Here is a 20,308-nt window from a genome sequence, read left to right on the forward strand (position 1 = left end):
GATGACGTTACGGCGCCGGCCGGAACCGAGCGGCCGGCGGGGAAACTGGCGCGTGAGTGGAAGCTTGCTTGCTCGTGGGGTCTCGTTGTGCAGCTGCGTGGGCCTTGGGCTGGAAAACGCAGATTCCTGGTTCCTGCGTTTTTCAAACAAGCATCTCTGGTGGTGCTGGTGCAGACGGCCAGCGAACTCTGGTTTGAAAAACGGGGCCCTGCCGAAGGCACCCTTCACAGGTGACACCGAGCTTAGAAGTGCAAAGTCCCTTTTCCGGGTTCGCATCTGGGACATACTAGCGATTCTCGAACTCAAGTGTCTCCTTCTGGAGCCAGAAACATGCAGTTACACTGCGTAGGCCTCGGCTAAAGTTACTCTGAATTACCTAAAGCCACACTGGTAAGGAACAGCATCCTAGTTACCGAAAGTCTCTTTTGAGCCACAGTGTTCACATGATTACCTCTAAGCAGCATTTGCTATTCCGCCCGACTCTTCTGACATCCACGCGCCTCTCTGCTCAAACGTCACCTCCCCGCAGTAGCCTACCGTGATAGCGACCTCTGTCCCCAGCGTTCTCTCCCCCGTCCCCGCTGTTATTTTTCTCTGTGGGGCACATCACTGTTTCGCTTCTGTTCCCTCTCACTGAAATGCACATCTTGGTTGAAGGAATGCTGGACGCGTGTCTGCATTTTTAGTGTTCCCAGCTTGACACAGGTAATCCTTGGAATGCAGATGTTGCAACAAGATTTAATCCTGAGGCTTGTGTCCCCAGGGCTGAGCAACTTCTCATTTGCTTCCGTAAACATATTTACATATTTCCCACAGGCCTGGTGCTGGGCTGAGCCTTCTAGGAAAAGTCTAAACTGCCCAGCGATCCGGAGTTGTAAAGTCAGCCAAAGATGAGAGGCCGTAAGGCCTTACCACTCAGTTTAGTCTGTGGCAGACAGGGACCTGGGCCACAACGCTAATGATTCCTTTACTGAACTCTAATCATGTCCCAGAAAACGCACTGCACGTGTGTTATCACATTTAATCTTCATCTTTCACACTCACTTTCCCACTTTACAGGGAAGAAAACAGACGCTTGGGATCCCAAGAAGTGTACCTGGTTAGTGCTTACTGCATACCTTCCCAGTCTCATTATTTCCTGAGTTCTGTGCATCCCCATTTCAAAAGCTTCCCAGGCTCCCCTCCATATCTCTTCTCTGCTGCCAAAGCCAAGGACAAGGGAGACCAGATGGAGACCAAGGGTTTCACAAGAAACTGATCTTTACTCAACAAAGTTCTACACAAGTGGAATCTCACGCCACCTCGGCGCCAATCCCCAGCACAGCACGGTAACAAATGGACAGACCCTGGAGCCCGCAGGAGGAAGAGGAGGGGGAAGGAGGGACATTGGCATGAGGGGGACTGCAGATCGAGGCCAGTCAGGGTCCGCAGCCCTGGGCAGGGGAGAAGGTTGAGAAGCTGAAACTTCGTTGTGCAAAAATCAACCAAAAATAAATTAAAAAATTAAATAGTTTTCTTAAAAAAAAAAAGGAAAGAAAGAAAACTAGAACCAGGCTCCCCTTCCCTGAAGGTGATTGGAGCCCCCATCCTGGGTGGAGAAGGGGTTACCAATCCCATCAGCCAATCCATTCACACACCCCAAGACCCAGCAGAGAGAGGGTGCTCCAAGGAACTGGAATTACCAGAAAATTAAATGCTTTTTTTTTAAAAAAAAAACTTTTTTTCCTTTTTCTTTTTTTTTCTTTTTTTTTTTTTTTTACAAATGGCTTCCAGAGACCTGCTGGAGTTTCATATGGGGGAGAGGGGACACGACCAGCTGAGTTTATGGAATGTGCACCAAGTGCCCCTCGGAATAGAGGCAGGGCCTGACCCTGTCAGAAAGAAGACACAGGGATGTGATGGGGGTGGGGTCCAGGGCCCCGGACGGATGGATGGAGCAGGCCCCAGGATGCAGGAATCCAGTCAAAGCCCCCCAAAACCCCAACAGGCGCCCCCAAAGAAGTAGAAAGTGGGAGAAGAGAAAAAGGAAAACAACATTAAGGGGGCTGCAGGGCCCGGTTTCAGTTTCCAGGCCAACTTGCAAATAACCACGCTCCCTCCCTCTCCAGGGGAACCCTCCCACGGTGACCACATCCCCAGCCAATCTCAGAAGGTACCCTAGAATCATGCCCCAATCTGGTGGGTTTCGGGGCCCACTGGGTGCTGGGATGAGCGGGAAGCCCGAGGGCCACAGACTGGGGTCAGGGGGTCCGTCACCTTTCCCCTCTTCCAGGCCCGGAGCTTCCTTCTTGCTGGCAAAACGTAAACCTTCATCCTCTGTCACCATCGATTAAATGCCCCGGCCGCAGCCCTTGTCTTAAAACTCAGGCCTAGAACTTGGGAAGAGGGCTCTTGCGAGCACGGAGAAATGGACTGCCCTTGACAGGGGCTTGTTTATGGAGAGATGCAGGGGGTAGGCGGCAGCAGCTGTGGCCGCCCCCAGCTCTCTTTGGGGGAAAAAAGTCCCAGCCCAGCATCTTCAAGTCTCTGGGGCCCAGGGCAAGGAGAAAGGACAACTTCTGGCCAGCCCCAGCCGCTCTGGTGGTCCCCACTCTTCTGGCTGGGACAAGACAAGGAGGGGGACACACTGGCCGAGGCTGCCTCAGAGCCGGCAGGAAGTGTGCGGAGCAGGTCCGAAGCGTGCGCGTGCTGACGGGGTGGCCCCAAGGTGGCCATCCTCTTCCCCCCGCCCAGGGTCCCCGCGGAGGCCCCCAACCCCCCCAGCCCTCCCCGATCACCGCCAATTCCGGCAAAACAGCAGAAGCTTCTTAAACTCTAGATGCAGGTTACACGGAAGGCCTTACGGGTTAACTCAGGGGTTCACTAATTCTACTGTCTCCATGCAGTCGGGGAAATGGTGGGCGGCTGGCTCAGCCTGGCTGGCTGCAGCACCGCACATGCGCGTGGCCACGTGTGTACGTGTGAGTGTACGTGTCTCTACAAGGACCCCCCTCCCTGCCTGCTTTCCCCTCACCTCATCCTAAGCCGGATCCCGTCGGCCGTGTTGATTCTTCCCTCCCACGTGGCCGGCCCAAGTGGGCCACCGGAGGTGACCCCGATTGAGCAAAGGGGCCCTTGCCGCCAAGAAGTCCCACCCCACCCCCCCCCCCCCCGTTTGTAGGATAAGCGTGGAGGCCCCACCCACCTGCCCGCCCGCCGCCGGCCCCACAGGTAGATGGACGGGGAAGGCATCTGGATTTGGATCCCACTCACTCCTCCCTAACCCCCCTCGACCAGGGCACGGCGACTTCTGGACGCAGCGCGCTCCCCAGCAACCCCTGCGATGATGACGCAGACAGAGACCTGCGGGAGAGGGGGCGGTCAGGGCCCGTGCCCCTGTGGCCCCCACGACAGTGCCACCCCCCCCACCCCCTCCGCAAGCCGCCTCCTTACCTGGCTGTCACGATGCTCGTCTAGACCCCGTAGAAGGCAGCCAGCCTCTCCTTGAGCAGCGGCGGGAACTGCTCCGAGAACTGCTGCCAGTTCTCCTCCCCGACTTGGTCTTTGAAGCCATGGAGGATCTGCGGGGAGGCAGGGGGTGAGGGGCGCCCCACCGCCTCCCAGGACCCTGGCAGGGCCAGGGGAGCCTCACCTTATAAAACATGTCCCGGAGGTCGTCCTTCGGGCTCACCCAGGAGGCTACAGCGTCGCAGAAGAAAATAAAGTCCTGAAACGGACAGGACAGGGCGTGTGAGGGGCCGCCCAGCCAAGCCCAGGGCCCACCCTCTGCGCCCAGCACCCACCTGCACGACGCCCCCGGGGTTGACGCCTATCATCATGCAGATGCCGCGGAAGGCCGAGTCCTTCTCCTCGTTGTCCCGGATGTTCCTGAGCGACGTGCACCTGTGTGGAAGGTGAGCGGCGGGGAGTCAGCAGGCGGGATGGGGCAGGCTGGGCATCTGTGTTGTGGGCAGGGGGCTGGATGGGCCACGTATCGAGGGGACAGGGGCAGCAGGGATCAGCGGGCAGTGGGGCTGGGACATGCATCCATGGGCTGGCACAGGCGAGGGATGGATCGGGCCTGCCCCAGACACCCCACCAGCCCGCCCACCGTCAGGCAGGCCTCACACGGGTGGGCACACACCAGGGCCGGATGAACTGCTGCAGCATGGGCGCCACCTCCTGCGGGCACACGTAGCCCAGGCGGCCGATGGTGATGGCTGGAATGGCAGAGGGACTCGTCAGGCGACCTGCAACCCCGAGCGGCCCCCGGTACGTGGCGGGGCCTCTGGCAGGAGGCACCAGCCCCGCTCTGCCCCACAGGCCCCAAGGGAATAGCTCCTGCTGGCTGCCTGGGCAAGCCTAGTCCAGCCAGAGTCTCCTCCCCACCGTACTTGGGTCTCTCCCAGGACCACCTTCCCAGTCCCTCCAGATACCCTCCCTGGTTCTTTCCCAAGGCCTCTTCTAACTAACCCTCCCAGACGTAAACCCCAACTCCAGGAGGCAGGCAAGGGGGGCGGCGGTGGCCCAGGCCTAGCGCACACCTGTGTTTTCCAGCAGCGTCTTGGGTGTGTTAGGCCGGTTAATGATCTCCACCAGGTTGTTGAGGACCATCTGCACGTAGGGCTGCATCTCTGCCCCTGGGGGACCAGCCAGTCAGAGCCCATATGACCCACGCCAGCCATGCTGACCGCAGCTGCATCCAGACACTAGCTAACCACAGCCAGTGAAGGAACGATACCCCTCCCCCTGCCCCCACCCGGGGCCTGTGCCGCCACACAGGCTCCCCCCACACCCAACACTTCCCCAGGCACCCTGGGCACCAGGATAAGACCACACCACCAAGGGGGGTGGAGCAGCGCCAGTCTCCCCACCAGTCCCAGTGGGCCTTTCAGCCAATGGCCTTGGGCACGGGGAGGTGGCAGACAGTCCAGTCAGAACAGGCCTCCTGTCCTGCCTCTTTGCAGAAGCCAACCACAGACGGTCTTTCAGGCACAGGCCCCATCTCTGATGACACCACTCAGAGGTGTCCTTTTGCCCCTGACCAATGGCTACCTTCTTCAAGGAGAGCCAGGGCCCGCTTGAGGGGACCTGCCAGTCAAGCTGGGCTCCCGCCCCCAGGCCAGGATCAGGCCAATAGGGAGAGGCAGGGCTGGCCCACTTGCAGGCACTCACCCATCTGCATACAGATCTCGCCGATGGCCCAGGTGGCATTGTTGCAGACAGAGATGAACTCGGGGTTCAGGTTGGTGCCCAGGATGGGCATGAACTCAGCTGGTGGGGAGAAAGGGGTGCTGAGCAGGGGGCCGGCCAGGGTGAGTTCCCAGACCTGGCCATGCGGGCCCCATCAGCCAGTACGAATACATCCCAGTTCGGTCACAGTCTTCCCCGGTCACTTCTCCATCACCTGAGGCCCAGGGTGGGGTGGTGGGGTGGGGAAAAAACAGGTGTCATACCGATACAGGGCTTGACATGGATGAAGCAGGCTTTGGTGAGGTCTCCCAGGAGGGCGAAGGAGCTCTGCCGGACCTCGGGCATTGAGTCCTGGGGGTCACAGCAGGGTCAGCGGGGCAAGGCTCCCCTCCCCCCACCAGCCACAGGCAGCTAGCCAACAGTCCCCAGGGCCCGGCCTGACCCTGCCGCTTGCCAGCGCCCAGGATGCAGGCTGCACTGTGCATCCTGCACTCAGGACGTGTGAATGAGAGCCTGGCTCAGGGTTCCCCTGCTGGGGGGACAGTGGCCAGTCCACATACACTGGGGGGGACGCTGGGGGGGGCTTGTACATTCACATTTCCTGTTTCTACTTCCTCATTTTCTACAGTTTGCTTTTTCAATGAGGTTTCACTTGTGTCTCATTTAAATAGCTTTTTAAACAATTACACTCTTTTCTGTTTTTACGGACCCCTTTTCCCTGATGTCCTTTGGGCACAACCAAGGCCCCGAGTGCCCCCAGCGCGGCCCACACAGGCTGCTGGGTGTCTCGCTGTCCATTGAGAGGCCTGGGAGGGGCGTGCACCCACCTGCATGCACTGGAAGAGCAGGGTCATGATGTTGCTGCGGGCCACCAGCTGTTCCACGTGGCCGCCCAGGCCCTCGGCCAGGCCACTGAGCAGGTCCAGCGCCACAATCATGAAGTCCTTGTCGGGTGCCTCATACTGCTCGGGGTGCTGGGTGTACATCTGGGCACAGTTGGGGCAGACTGGCGTGTGAGGGAACAAGGCCGCGCTGGGGCAACAACAGAAGAGCAAGCGGGGGCATTGGGGGGGCGCTTACCATGGCCTGGGCCAACGTCTTCTGCACCAGGGTGACACAGCGCTGGTAGACAGGCTCGCAGTAGGGCAGGAAGCCGCTCTGCAGGGCGGTGGCCACTGAGGACAGGCACTAGCAGGGAGAAGGCAGGGGGTGAGCTCAGGTGGGCGGGGCCGTGGGGGAGGGCCTGGGGCCGCCGGGAGGGCCTGGAGCCGCTCACCTCCAGCAGAGGGAAGAGGTCCTTGTCTTCGTCCTTGAGCTCATTCCACTTCTGGATCAGCGGAGGCATCAGCTTCTGGATGTACTCCTGGAGGGGGAGGGGAAGTTGGGGCTCCCTGGCTTGGGGTGGCAACCTGGGAATCAGCAGGGCTCCCTGGGATTCAGAGGCACCCATCACCTGAGCCATGAGGTCTGGGTTCCTCGTTGTGGCTCATGGGGCCCCTGCAAGGCCTCGCCATCCTGTCAGACATCCAGGCCCTTCTCAGCCGTCCTGGGGCCTGCCCTCCCTCCCACCTCGGAGCCCGGGTCGGCACCCCCTGGTTCCCCGCAGGCCCCTGAGCTGCCCCGGCACAGCACTTACCACGCTGTCTCATAACTGTCTGTCTCCCCCACTAGACTGGGAGCAGGGCGAGGGCAGGGGCTGGGTCTGTCTGTCTGCCTGTTGAGGTCACGGCCACGTCCCTGGCGTGTGACACGGGGTCGCCGCCAGGTCACCGGATGCCGAGGGGCCCCGGGATCGGGAGGAAGGAGCCGCTGTGGGGTCTCACCGGCTGGTTGAGGTGGTGGCCCACAGAGTCGGCCAGAGTGCCGATGGCATCGTAGAGGATCAGCAGGTTCTTGTGCTGGTACTTGCCGAAGGCGAAGACGAGGGTATCGAGGATGTAGCTAAGGTATGGCACCAGCTCCGTGCAGGCCTCCTCCTCCAGGGTGGCGAAGGCGCTGGAGGAGAGGAGGGCTCAGGGGGTGGCTGCAAGCAGGGCAGAACCACGGGCGGGATGGGGAGGGCGTGCTCGGGATCAGCCAGTACGAATACGCGAGAAATCAGCTTGATGTCACGGGTCATGCATATCATCACTTCCCGGAGGGGCAGGGGTAGGGGCTGTGGGACCAGGGGCAGAAGGTCACCTGCAGGCCGCCTCCTGCACCCTCTTGTTGCCATCCAGGATGCGCTTGAGCAGCTCCGTCATCAGGGGCTTAAGGTGCATATCAGGCGGCTGGCTGACCACCCAGTGGGCATAGCGGCTCAACGTCCAGCAGGCGATGGAGCGGACCAGGGCCTTCTTGTCCGACAGGCACTGGATGAGGTGCGGGATCAGCTCAGGCAGGTAGGGCACCATGCCCTGCATGCAGCCTGCAAGGACAGGGACAGGGGTGAGGCTGAGCCCAGCTGGGCCCGGCCACACCCACCCTTCTGGGGAGAGACAGAGAAACTGAGGCTCGGAGGTTACATAAGTGGCCCAGCATCACAGAGCAGGTAAAGGCAGGGTCAGGACGGAAGACAGCTCAGAGCGAGCCTGTCCCCTCCAGTGGCCCCAGCCCGTCCTGGTGACCCGTGAATGCACCGACAGCTGGGCTGCACAGTGACTCAGGCTTTGTGGGCAGCAGTGACCCAGATGGACGGAGTTTCTTCCTTTGAAAACTTTCTTGATGTTTGTGATTTTTCTTTTTCTATTTTTCTTCTTTTTTTAAAAAACCATGAACGCATCTCTCTGTTAATCAGAGATCTCAGCTAATAGCACACCCCTTATAATCCACGACACGAGACCTATTTTTACTGGTTTCGGGTCAGTTCTTCTAGATCTGTTCCCATTAACACACAGGAGACAAAATGTAGTCTGTTAATACATATACACATATTAACATAAGCTACGTTACACTTAGCATACAAGGAAACCTTTATGACAAGCTTTAAAAGCTCCCAGGCTGGGGCTGGCCCCGTGGCGCAGTGGTTAAGTTCACACGTTCTGTTTCTCAGCGGCCCGGGCTTCGCCAGTTCGGATCCTGGGTGCGGACATGGCACTGCGTGGCAAAAGCCATGCTGCGGTAGGCATCCCAGGTATAAAGTAGAGGAAGATGGGCATGGATGTGAGCTCAGGGCCAGTCTTCCTCAGCAAAAAAGAGGAGGATTGGCAGTAGTTAGCTCAGGGCTAATCTTCCTCAAAAAAAAAAAAAAAAAGCTCTCGGGGAAAGGTGTCCCCGCCGAGTTGTGGCCTGTTTCTGACAGGCCTGGAGGCCGAGGCAGTCACCAGGGACGCCTGCAACAGATGCACAGAGCAGTCTGGGAATTCAGCTGTTCACCTTGTTGGGACAAAGGGAGCCGGAGGAACACGCCACTAAGAGCACTCTGAGCAGAAGTGGAGGAAACAGCACCGCTGCACCCTTGTCGTTCTGCAGGCAGCCTGGCGGCCAGCTGCACCCAGACCGCCCGGGGAAGTGGTATCAATCTCTCTGCTCCTCTGTATCCCCATCTAGAACACCCAGCTCACTGGGGTGGTGAGCCCGTGGCCCCCGGCTGCCTCCCGCAGGGCAAACCCTGCAGAAGTCCCTTGATGTCGGGTTGCTGTAATGATGCTCCCAACCTCACGAAACTGCCGGCCCGTGAGGATTGGGGAGAGCCTGCATTTGTGGGGCTGGGGTTCCTTTCAGGCCCACAGGCTGAGGGGAAGATTCAAATCCCAGAGCTGTCTGGAGGAGGGTGAGCAGGCCTCTGGAGAGCTCACCCCAGACACAGCCCTGCGTGGGCCAGCCCCAGACAGTCTGAGCCAGCACGGGGCTCAGAGGTCGGGCGAAGCCGGGCGGGCGGGACTCACCCTCAGCGATGGCACCCAGCACCAGGATGCCTGACTCCTTGACCACCCACTCAGGGTGGAAGAGGAGGCCCTTGAGGAGGGGGAGGAGGTGGGGCAGCAGCTCCTCCCGGAAGACGTTGGCCAGGACGTCCAGCGCAGCCGCCGAGCACTTCCCTGGGGTGGGAGGAGAAACTGTGGGGTAGGCTCGGGGAGGCCCATCGGGCACGCCGCAGGCCCTCGCCGACTGTACCCCCAGGGTCAGAGATCACGATCAGAATCTGCACGATCTGCTCTGCGGAGGCTTCCAATCACCTCTCGAGAGACAGCCCAGGGCTTGCCCCCCACGATCCCCCCTTGCCCCAGGCCAGGCCACGCACTCAGATTCCAGTCGGACAAAGCATCGTCATCATCATCATCCTCTGCGTCCTCGGAGCTGTCAGGCCGCTCGGCCTCATGGGGCAGCGTGACCGTGCGTGACTTGTGGAAGCGTGGCTTGATGTCCTGCTCGCTGTCGGGGACCGCCTCATCCTCCTCCACGTCCCCCTGCGGGGCCAGGCACAGCACTAAGTACCCCCAGGGCCCCCAGACCTACGCCTCGCCCACTGGCCCACACCCAGCAGTTGGCCTGACCGACCTTGAGCAGGATGATGTCAATTTCCGAGTACTTCATCCCGTTCACCAGGATGGGGATCAACCTGCCGGTAGAGAAGCTGTTCATCAGGCTGCAGGGCCCCAGGGAGGCTGACAGCCCCGGGAAGAGGAAAGCAGAGGGGCCAAGGGGCCGCCTGTCCCAAGCCTGCTGATTCTGCTTCTCCGTGTCCATTCACTTCCCGCAGGGGATGCCAAGCCAGCCTAGTCTCAGCCCGTGACTGGGACAGAGGTGACACGACTCCTGGCTCCACAGGAGGGTTCCTGACCCACACTTGGCCCCTCAGTGAATTCCAGATCCCTGAATACACTGAAAAGCTGAGAACAATGCCAGACCCCTAGCACCCCAAAAGGCAGGGAGATGGGGCCCTACCACCAGGCACTTCCATGGGATGGGGCCAGGTTAGGGGAGCAAACAGGAGGCAGGGCAGCCAGCCCCCTCAGCCGGAGCCCATGCACCTCGGGACTGGAAACTGTGATTACACCTCCACTGACTTGGGGAGAGGTGAGTGATCCCTGTTGGTCAAGGAAGGTCAGCCCTAGGACTTTTGCTGGAAAAACTGGTCAAGAGAGAAACTCTTTACTCTGAGGTTCCTAAGCTGGAAGGTTGCACAAGGCCACAACACTACCACGAGGGAAGGTCGTGCCTGAGAATGAAGCTGGCACAGACGAAGTAGATGTGAGACTAGACAGATATCTTTCACATCCTTTGAGCACCTGGATCCAGCTATACCTGAAGCTTCTGTTGACATTTCATTTTTTCTACCTATAATTTACCTAATTTTTAAGTCATTAAAAGCTACATTCTTATCACTTTCAATACTATGTCTGCAGGGATAGAAGGTAAACTGAGACAGAAGACATGAACTGAGGCTCGGGTGGGACGGAGGGCAGGAGCAGCACTCACTGGACCAGGTGGGAGGCCAGGACTTCCTTGCAGATGGGCTGCTCGGCCAGTGTCAGCCAGAACTCACAGGCCTCAAGGGCCACGTTCTCATCGTGGTCCTGGGTCCTCTGCAGCATATACTGGGGCAGGTGGGAGAAGGTGTGAGGCCCGGCCGGCTGGTGGTGGGGGCTCCCCCACTGCCTCCCACCCCATGGCACTGGCCTGGGCCATGCACACCTGGATGATGCTGTGCATGTGGGGGATAAGCCTGTCGATTCGCACTTCCAGCAGCATCACCAGAGCGCGGCACACATTCTTCCGCACCTCGGGGTCGTCGTCCACGGCCAGGGCGAACAGGTGCTGCGGGGCAGGCAGGGTCAGCTGTGGCGGGGCCCTCAGCCCTCGGCCTGCTCACCCCCAGCCCGGCAGCCCACCTCGATGAAGGTGTCGATGTTGTCCATCAGCGCCTGGGCCCGGTCCATGATGAACTGGTTCACGCAGGCGATGGCGTGGGACCTGCCAGGGGGCGAGCACACGGTCAGCCTCGAGCCTGCCTGCCCAGGACCCGCAGACCCCGGGGCTACACCCACCGGATCTTGGGGCTGCAGTGCTTGAAGAACTGGAGGAACTTGGGGATCATGACGTTGAGGGGCCTGTTGAGGGCATCGCTGTCCAGAAGCTCAGAAGAGTCTTCGCAGATCTTCTGCAGGGCTCCGAAGGCTCCCTGAGTGGAGGGGGGCGGCCAGATGGGCGTGGGTCCCGGTCAGGCTCCCGCGCCCATGCCCGCTCGGGGGCCACGGCTTGTTGCCTACCTCGCAAGTGTTGTAATCCTCTGAGTTGAGCAGGTTGCACAGCTGGGGCAGCAGCTCGGGCCACATCTGCAGCTCGCCCTTGGAAGCGATGGTGGTGATGAGAATGCCTGGGGCGGCCGGGAAAGGACGCTGCCTCAGGCGGGGTGCGGGCCCGCTCGGCAGCCCGGCCCTCACCGCCCCCAGAAGCACCACACGCCCCTTTGAGATCCTCCAAGCCTCACTGTGAGCCAGCTCCGCTCCCGGCTCTGAGGCAGCCCAGCACTAAACACCAAATCCCCGCCCCTGGGATCTGACCGTCTGGTGAGGTAAAGAGAAAGCAGCAAAGACCTGGGAAGTGAGACACCAAGAGCTAAGTGGGGAAACAAAGCAGAGAAGGTGGCCGGCAAGGGCTGAGGGTGAAGGCAGCCATTTTAAACTGGGTGTCCAGAGCAGGCTTCAGCCAGGTGCCATCTTGATATCTGAGCAAAGACCTGCAGGTGAGGGAGAAGCCGTCCAGGTCCCTGGGCAAGGAGCAGCCAAGACAGAAGGAAGGGCAGGTGCAAAGGGCCGGCAGCAGGAGGCCTGGTGTGCTCACAGATGGGTGAGGAGTAAGTGGGGCTGACGGAGAGAGCGAGAGGAGGTGACGGCTGGGTCGGGAGCGGGGCAGGTCGTGCAGGGCCACGTGGCCTTGGGGAAGCCTTGTACTGCGTATTAGAAACCCAAGTGCGACCTGCAGGAGGCTTCTAAAGTGAGAGGGCAGTGGAGCGGTCTGGCGGCTGACTGACTCATGATGTCAGTACAGATGGTAACTAAAGCCAGGAGATGGCAGTGTTTCCCAGAGGGGAAGCTGCCACTGCCCACACTCCAGATGACCCCAGCTCCCTGATCAGGTAGACTGAGTGCAGCCTTAGGCCCGTCCTTGTATGACCTGGGCCACATCACCCAACCTCTCTGTGCCTCAACGGAGATAAAGAACACGATGTCCTAGGACTACCAGGAAGCTTCAACAACTTAAGTACTTGGAGCAGAACGTGGCCCTAGAATAAGCTTTACATCCAGGTCCTTCTGCTAGCCTCAAAGTGGGGGCTGTCCAGGCTAAGGGTCACTTTTAACAGAGGCGGCAGGTCCCAAGACCAGCCCTTCTGGCAGGCCCCCCCATCTACTTCAAATTTAAGACTATTTTTTCTGTCTTTACTGCATTTGTTTTTAAGGTTACCTGCCCTTTAGGACAAGCAAATATCTCTTCATTTACAAGTTATGTACCACACTCTTTCAACAGCACCTTTTAAAAGTTGACATAAATTTAAATTAAAAGAGTATAAGTCAGTTACGTGTCCGTTATATCTCAAGTCAGCTGGGAATAAAATCAAGCTGGTAATACAGAGTAGCATTGGTATTTATCAGTAGTGAAAGGCTTAAGGGAAAATTGCTAGAAAATTCTTGGTCCTTCCCCAGGCAGCCTCCCAGGAGTCAGGACGCTCCAATGCCACCTGGCTCACGCTTCACCTAAATAGTCATGGGTGAGAGCTGGCTAATGACACTGAGCTCCACGAGGGCAGGGAGCCCCGACCTAACACCAAATTCTGCACGTTGAGTGACTGCCTCAGAAGGAAGCGCGGCTGTTTCAGGAGGGAGCGGTCCAGAGCGTGGGCCTGCGCTGCTCGCTTCCGAGTTCCTCCTCACCAGGCAAGCCCCCTAACATCCCTGTGCCTCAGTTTCCTCATCTGTGAAACGGCCACAGTAATAGTACCACCGTCCACAGTGCTGGAGCATTCAGTGAGTCGACCCCCTTAACATGCTCAGAAGCTTCTGGTCATCACAGGCTGACCCCTACTGCCCCCTCACCTATGGTGGCTCGGATGAGCGAGGAGGCGTCCCCGATGTTGTTGAGACACTCTTGCTTGATGAAGTCAGCCACAGGCGGTGGAAAGCTCTGGTAATGCGCCTTCACGTTGTTCTTGAGGATGAGGCCACTGAGAGAGCGAGTTGGCTCATCTGGGGAAAGAGGACTGAGGCTCAAGGGACCACGGGGGAGAAGGCAGGGTCCAGCCTGCGTGGAGGGGCCCCGAAGGCGTACCTTCCGACTTGAGTCTGGTCAGAACGAAGATCAGGTAGTTGTTGAAGTCAGGAAACTGGTTCAGTTGTTTGAGTTTCTGCCGGTTGTTAAGGGACTTGGGAGAGAGGGGCCTTCCCCAGGCAGGGCCCCCTTATTGTCACATAGCTGATGGTACCTCTGACCACTGGGACCATGCAGCCAGCTCCTGACCCCACCTGTCAACCCCCGTGCCCCAAACACAGCACTTCAGCCCCATCAAATCCATGCAGGGGGCTGCGGGAGCACGCCTGAGCTTTCGGCCCAGTCCTGCAGCCCTGGCCAGAGCAGGAGAGGGCTGGCAGCCCCGCTCCGTCTGAAGGCAGCTGTTGCCACTCAGGCGCTCACCAGCAGTTCAATGTTGCCTGCTTTTTTCAAAAAGAAGGAAATCCACATTTTCAAGCAAAACTTACTAACGGTTAAACATTTTAAAAGTCTAACATAGTATTTTAAACCAATTAAAAAAGAAATTTTAACCATGAACCTAAACAAAAACTGAGAGCCAGCAAAAGGTGTCCTCCTCCAGCCCTGCACCTCCCCCCACCCCGGCCCCCAGGACCACATTTCCTCTGGGAATGGGACCCAAGAATTCTAATCCTTCATTCTCAGCCAAGGCTAGCTCCTCCCCACAGGAGAAAGAGTCTGGGGATCCGGGAGGCGGCCCCTTCCTCTCTGGCCTTTAGGGGCTGCAGATGTCTGCCAGGTTCCCCCAGGCCCGGAAGGAAGGAAGGAAGGATACGTCCTGCACGATGCGCTGCGTGGCTGTGTTGGGCGACTGAGAGTCTTTGAGCAGCTGCAGGACCTGCTGCAGGCCCTGCTCATCTGGCTGCCAGTCCATGGCGCAAGCCGAGCTGTGGGGGCAGGGGCCAGGGTCAGCCCTGGGTCCCCGGGGCTCCGTGTGAGACAGAGGCTGAGGCCCCTCGGAGGCAGCACGACTGGAGTACACCCGGCAGACAAGTCCGCCCATCCACAGTAGCCCAAGCGCGGGGTCGCAGCCAGCCGCGCCCACCATCCACGGCCGCGCAGGCGGGGGATGTGGAAGCGGGCTATGGGAGGAGGTGGCAGGGCCGGCGGATCCTCATCCGGCCCAGCGCGGAGCCTTCGTCTCACGGCAGCCCGTGCTGCTACCCGGGCTGTGGGCCCTAACGCTTCTATCTCCCTCGCAGCAGCCACCTCCCCGTCTAGGGACCCTGCCCCAGACTGTGATAGCGCCCCGGCCCCATGCAGGTGTGGTCCCCAAAGACCCCCGCTTCTCCTCCCAAAATCCAGCCCTCGAGCTCCGCCAGATCCCAGCCACCTCCTCTGCCCCTGAGCAGTCCCTGAGCCTCCCCAGGTGCACCGTCCCAAGGTGCTCCGATTGTCCTGATCCCTGCCGCGTCCCATAATCCGGCCCTCCGAGTTCAACCGGATGCCAGACGCCCCGCTTTCTGGCCTAGCAGGACCCCGTCCAGAGAGTCCTCCTAATCGGGCGCGAAGCAATCCCCAAACAGGTCCCCAGTGCCTCTCAGAGAATGAAAGCGAGCCAAGCCCGCCCACACCGTGACAGAAGCCCCTTGGGCCGTCCCTGTCACTTTCCCCAATCAGATGCGGCCAAGCCCTCCCCCCGACCCACCCCCCCCCCCCCCCCGGCCCCGTCCCCCCAGTCAGCAGTAACTGCTGCTGATGGATCTCAGCTGCTTCCCCCAACCAAGTTCGGCCAAGCCCTCCACCGCCTCGAGCCGGAAACCCCCTTGGTCCATCCCTGCAGCTTCCCCCGATTAGGCCTGGCCGAACACCCCTCGGAGCATTCCCCCCAACGGATCCCAGCGACGCCTCGCAGCCAGACCCAGCAAAGCCCTCTAGGCCGAAGTATGACGCCCCTCCCTATCAGGGCCCAAGAAGCCCCCCCAACTTTTCCGTGCGGCCTCCCCCAATCAGACCCAACCAAGCCCCGCCGAAACAGCCCCACACACACACCCGATCCTCGCGACGTGCCCCAATCAGGCCCTAAGCAGTCCCCAAACGCTTCCCCCAATCAGATCTCCTCCAGCCCGACCCCAGCCGCCCCACTGGCCCGATTCTCCCGGCACTGGGACCTGGCCCGGCTCCGAGGCCCCACCCCCTAAGCCTGGCTCGGTTCCCCCCTCCCCCGCCCCGGCCCGTTCTCGCTGCCTAGCGAATCGGGCCCAACCGGGTTCCCGGCCTTTCCCGGTCAGGCGCGGCCCCGATGCCCGGGCCGCGCGCAGCGCAAGCCCGGAGCCCGACAGGGCTCGACGCAAGCCGGAGCCGAGCCGGTCGGCCTCGGGGTGAGGCCCACTTACCGGGCCCCGGGCGGAAGCAGCGGCGCCTTGCGCTGCGGCTTCTCCTGAGACTCGCGCGGAAGGAGGGAGGCAAAGAGAGGGAATAAAAAAACGCGGCCGTAGATGAGCCGCCGCGGCTTCCGTACGTCGTTCAAACTGGCCCAGACGAGCCAATCACAAGGAGCAGACGTCGCACGTGGCCTGGCTCCGGGGAAACCCAGGCCCCGCCGAAGCCGGGTCACGTGACCGAAGAGGTGGAGGTTCTTTTGGCCTTTCTGGCCGGCCGGTCCTCCCACCGTCTCGTTTTCTCAGCGTCTCTCGAGCCCGCCTGACGGCAGCTCTGCGCTGGGAGCTGAGTTTGGTGGCGAGTGGGGACTTTCGGTGTGGTGGACTTGCGAATGCCTCGGCCAGAGCCACCTGCGCCTTTGTCACCCCCCTCCTGTAAGAACTGAACTGTGCTTCTTTCCCCCATCCAGAAGGTATTGGGAGGAGTACAGTCTGCGTGCGCAAGGAAAGAGCGGAGGGACTGAGCCTGGCGTGGACTTTATATCCCAGAGAGAAAGAAAGAAAAGCCAGACAAAGGGAGTGCCTGAGACAGACTGGGTTCCTACAGAAACATTTGTACACTTTGCGTTATTTTCCAGTACTCTTTGACAATTTTTACGAGGATGGGAGGGGGCCAAGAATATAACATTTTAAACGAAATGAACTAATAAAATAAATGCTGGAGCAGAAGTCCTAATTTCTTTCCCTACCTGAACCTGAATGAGGTGGAACAATCCAGGAAATTTAGGCAAGGGCAGGGAAAAACATCTTCGTGATCCTTGCGCCACCTGAGGACAAAGTAGGACACCTCTTCTTGCTTGTAAGAACAGAGCAGAGTAGACAGAAGCTGGAGACCCTGGAGCGTCCCGGTTTCCCCTCCTCACCCTACTGATAACAAGGTGGGCGACCTCTTGCCACTGGGAGTCTTAGTTTCCCCCATTTGTCAAATGGGCCTAAGAATAGTTTGTTGGGTTAGAGATAATCCAAGTTAAGCATTACCAGGCATGCCGTAAATTGTTCTTCAAAAATGTGGCTTTTACCCCACTAGGCTCAAAGCTGTCCTTTCACTGCATTCAGCCCCACCCTAAACCAATTTACTGAATCAACTACGGCTCTAATCCTAAAGGACTACCTAGCCGTGCCGTAAGGGACATTTTGGCTTCGGGAGAGGCACAAGGTCAATATTTGCCCCAGCTGGAGGAGGGCGACAGTTTCCTCGGCCCACTTCCCCTTGGCAGTCAGTCCCCGTTCCGTTCATTCATGAAATGTAGGTACCCAAGATCACTCTTGCCAAGCGCTGGGGCCTCCCAGGCTTGGGAAGGGTCGGCTGCCACCTCATTCCACTCGAAGACTCCCTAAACGAGCAGCTAGATCTCCACGTCGGTCAGCTCTGCCGGACACAAACCCGGGTTGAGACACACGTGCTAAGAGTCGCCGCCTACACATGCGCAATAGCCTTCCCTCGCTCACTCTGAGGTCCTGGAACTACAAATCCCGTCTTGCTGCGCGCCGCCTGGCGGCGCATACCGGCCCTGGCTGAGACTCAAAAGCTGGGGGTCTGGGCGCTCCCACTCCCACCGCGGAGGTGGGCGTTGTGCCGGAGGTAGGAGATTTAGGGGCTGGGACTGGGCTTGGAGGTTTCGGGAGGGGCTGCGAAAGGTAGGAGTTTTCTGTTCAGGGTTGGGGATTGCCCCAGGTATGGGTCAGGTGGGGAGCGAGTAGACGCAGGAAAGTTATTTGTTAATGCTCACCCCCTTCTTTTAATGTGTCAAGTTTCCAGCGGCCCTGCGCAAGCCTCCGTGGCGAGGGAGTCAGGCAGAATACAGTGGCCCGTGCTGCCTGAATGGTCCACTGGATGGGCCCTCGCGTGATGGCGGAAGTCTTTTTTCCTCTCCCCAGCTGGTGGATTTGAGTCCCGAATCCAGACTTTCCCCTCGTATTTCGTAAGCACCTACTGCCTGTCAGGATGTTTCCAAATGTAATTCTCACAACAGCCCTGTGTAGGGCAAGCTTACTTCAATGCAACCAGAAGCGCTCAGTGCAAAAAAGAAACTCAAGCAGCTGATGCCCAACTGTGAATCTGAGATGGGAGACAAACACCTCTCAGTTTACAACAGCCTCCCTGCCTGAGCATCTCCTCCCCATGTGCCCGCGTTTAAAGGTCAGCCTGTCTCAAACACAGCCCCCAAATACAGGCCAACTGCTTCACCCGGAAAAGCAATGGCAGCTGTTTTAAATAATGTCAGGGTTAACGTTCACTGTATGAACATTGCCCTTGCTTTAGAACTTGACTCTAGAGATGCTTCTGTAATTCACCCCTATTTTATAGATGAGGAACCCGAACCACAGAAAGGCTAAGTGACTTACCCAAGATCACACAGCTAACAGGCACCAGAATAGTTTGAAGCCAGGGCTGTGTGACTCACCAAAACCTGAATTTGATTCTCCTCCAGCTTCAGACTTTCCCCAGGTCAGGGCTGGTGAGCGCCATGAAGGGGGGCACCTGGACTCCATCGGCTCCTCCTGCCTAACAGTCGCGAATAGAGGCTGAGCTGCAGCAGGGGTGACCTACTTCTCCCACTTGTGTTTCTTTTTAAAGATCCAGCGGCTGCCGGAGGCTTTGAGAGAGAGGAGGTGGCTCCATTGGCTTGTCTGTGCCCTCCCCCACACTACATCCCAAGGCTAGTCGCACCTAGGCCAGCTCAGCATCCCCAAAATAGGAGGGAGAGATCTTTGAACTGATGTGGAAAATAAACCAGCCCAGCCTTACTGTGTGTTGGCAGGAAGTGAGAGGGGCAGGTCTCCTGTTCTGAAGCCTGCTTGCTCGCTCTCCTATGAGCCAGGCACGGTTTTGGTGTGGGGGCTTTGTACCTGCTGTTCCTTCGGCCTGGAACACTTCCAAGGACCATCTTCACTGCCTGTCCCACCTCCTTCAGGACTTGGGATAAATGTCCCCTTCTCAGGGAGGCCATCCCTGACCAATTTAAAATCACCATCTCTCCAATGTCATCTTGGTCCCCCTTTCATGTTTTATTTCCTCCCCACAGAATGTATAACCATCTGATGTGTTCTGTTCTATTTCCTTTCCTGTCTGTCTCCCCCGACTAGAATGTTAGCTCCCCCAGGACAGGGAGTTTTGTGTCTTTGGGTGCTTGGTATTGGGAACACCCCACCCCAACCCACAGACTGGAGCCAGCAGTCTGAGGCCCAGTGGGTGCTACTTCAGCCCTCCACACGTCCCAGGTGCCCTGGGGTGACCGCTGTGATCCTCCGCATCGTGGTCCTCCCCTGATTGAAGGGGACACGGGAGCCTGGCTCTGGGATGGCCAGGAGTGCTGAGCTGCTTGGCATTCACGCCTGACAAGTCCTGGGAGGTGGGCCCAGATGTTGCTCCAGGTGGAGCAGGTTTGAGAAGGGGTCAGGAGGCAGGGACATCTTAAAATATTTGTGGGCTCGGTGGAGAGCAGCAGGTTCCGGCTCCACCGGGATGAGCAGTGGCGCCAGGAGGGCACAGAAATGCAAGGCGCATGAGAAAGGACATTAGGGGAGTCACTTTCCTTAGGACACCCTATCCCCTGACACATCAACCATCACGTTTGCAAGGTGAGACAAACAGGCCCCCTTGTGCTCCTTCTCCTGATCACATATACAACCCCAGACTCCCTGGAAGGGCTGAACGTAGCTGGCAGGACAGACAGCCCTTCCCCGGTGTGGAACAGCCCACCAGAAGCCAGATCCCAGACCTCCTCACCTCCTCTGCTGCCAACAGCCCATAACCTCCCCTCCCCTGATCATGCTGGGGCCTCCTCTGTCCTTCAGGTTCCACCCCAGCCTCCCTTCAGCCAGGAGATCCTGTTAAGATATCAAGCACACTATGTTGCTCCTTAGCTCAAAACCCCTCAAAGGCTTCTTCTCGCTAAGAATGGAGTCCCACATTCTCACCCAGCACACAAGGCTCTGTAGGTAATCCACGCACCTCCTCCCTCACTCGGCTCCATTGGATGGGTCTCCTCGAAGCTCGCCCCCAGGCCAGGCACTCTCCAGCCTGTCGTTACACTGGCTGGCCCCTCACCCTGGGACATACTCCTTCGCCTTCCTCAGGTCTCTGATCAGATGTCAACAAAAACAGACACCCTCCCAGCAGCCTCTACCCTGTACTTCTTTGCAGTCACCTCCCAAAATGGCTTCCCCTTTTTGTGTTTCTGTTTCCTTCGCAGAAGGGGGCACAGGGGGCATGCGTGGTCTGTTCTGTTCGCTGCCGTGGCCCCAGGGCCCAGAGAGCACAGCAGGGGCTCAGTAAGGGTCTGCTCAACGAACAGACGAACAGCTCTCTGTGAAGACACCGCACACGAGGAGCAACAGTGGGGGTGCAGTCCGGGGATATGGGTCCTGAGGAGAGGCTAGGCCTACAGGAGGGGACGCGCCCCTGTCCTCCCCATGCCCCCACAGCCCCGTCGCTGGGGCAGACCCAGGCTTTGGTGGGTGCAGTGGCAGCCAACGGGGGAGGGCTTAGGTTGGAGAGAGCAAAGAAGGCAGACCCAGCACACAGC

General features: G+C 58.9%; 1 protein-coding gene, 1 long non-coding RNA gene and 2 other non-coding genes across 9 annotated transcripts; 1 reads left to right on the plus strand and 3 right to left on the minus strand.

The window, feature by feature from the left end:
* Window positions 1-20: 20 nt before the first annotated feature.
* On the plus strand, window positions 21-1,529 carry LOC106826930 (uncharacterized). Its single transcript, XR_001397010.3, has 2 exons — window positions 21-390; window positions 1,060-1,529. It is a non-coding gene; the product is annotated as an uncharacterized lncRNA (long non-coding RNA).
* Window positions 1,530-1,726: 197 nt separating this feature from the next.
* Window positions 1,727-15,888, minus strand: TNPO2 (transportin 2). Of its 6 annotated transcripts, none has more exons than XM_044751861.2 (25): window positions 15,735-15,888; window positions 14,174-14,312; window positions 13,420-13,495; window positions 13,188-13,337; window positions 11,364-11,470; window positions 11,142-11,275; window positions 10,986-11,067; window positions 10,789-10,911; window positions 10,573-10,691; window positions 9,652-9,712; window positions 9,395-9,560; window positions 9,039-9,191; window positions 7,354-7,579; window positions 6,996-7,167; window positions 6,449-6,535; window positions 6,253-6,360; window positions 6,000-6,158; window positions 5,436-5,523; window positions 5,155-5,253; window positions 4,524-4,619; window positions 4,124-4,229; window positions 3,783-3,882; window positions 3,632-3,706; window positions 3,433-3,560; window positions 1,727-3,342 (listed from the first exon to the last, which is right to left on the minus strand). In XM_044751861.2, exons 2-24 carry the CDS (start codon window positions 14,270-14,272, stop codon window positions 3,453-3,455), a joined length of 2,694 nt encoding a protein of 897 aa, XP_044607796.1. In that variant the 5' UTR covers window positions 14,273-14,312; window positions 15,735-15,888; the 3' UTR covers window positions 1,727-3,342; window positions 3,433-3,452. The 6 variants fall into 6 exon arrangements, with proteins under 6 accessions (XP_044607796.1, XP_044607797.1, XP_044607795.1 ...); XM_044751862.2 differs by having other exon boundaries at window positions 4,124-4,199; window positions 15,735-15,887; XM_044751860.2 differs by having other exon boundaries at window positions 4,124-4,199; window positions 14,174-14,285; window positions 15,735-15,870.
* Window positions 5,320-5,394, minus strand: LOC139041316 (small nucleolar RNA ZL2). The gene has a single exon (XR_011496233.1). It is a non-coding gene; the product is annotated as a small nucleolar RNA ZL2 (small nucleolar RNA).
* Window positions 7,240-7,309, minus strand: LOC123279224 (small nucleolar RNA SNORD41). The gene has a single exon (XR_006517141.2). It is a non-coding gene; the product is annotated as a small nucleolar RNA SNORD41 (small nucleolar RNA).
* Window positions 15,889-20,308: the final 4,420 nt, after the last annotated feature.

Source organism: Equus asinus, chromosome 20 (assembly GCF_041296235.1).
Source record: "Equus asinus isolate D_3611 breed Donkey chromosome 20, EquAss-T2T_v2, whole genome shotgun sequence".
Lineage (NCBI taxonomy): Eukaryota > Metazoa > Chordata > Mammalia > Perissodactyla > Equidae > Equus > Equus asinus.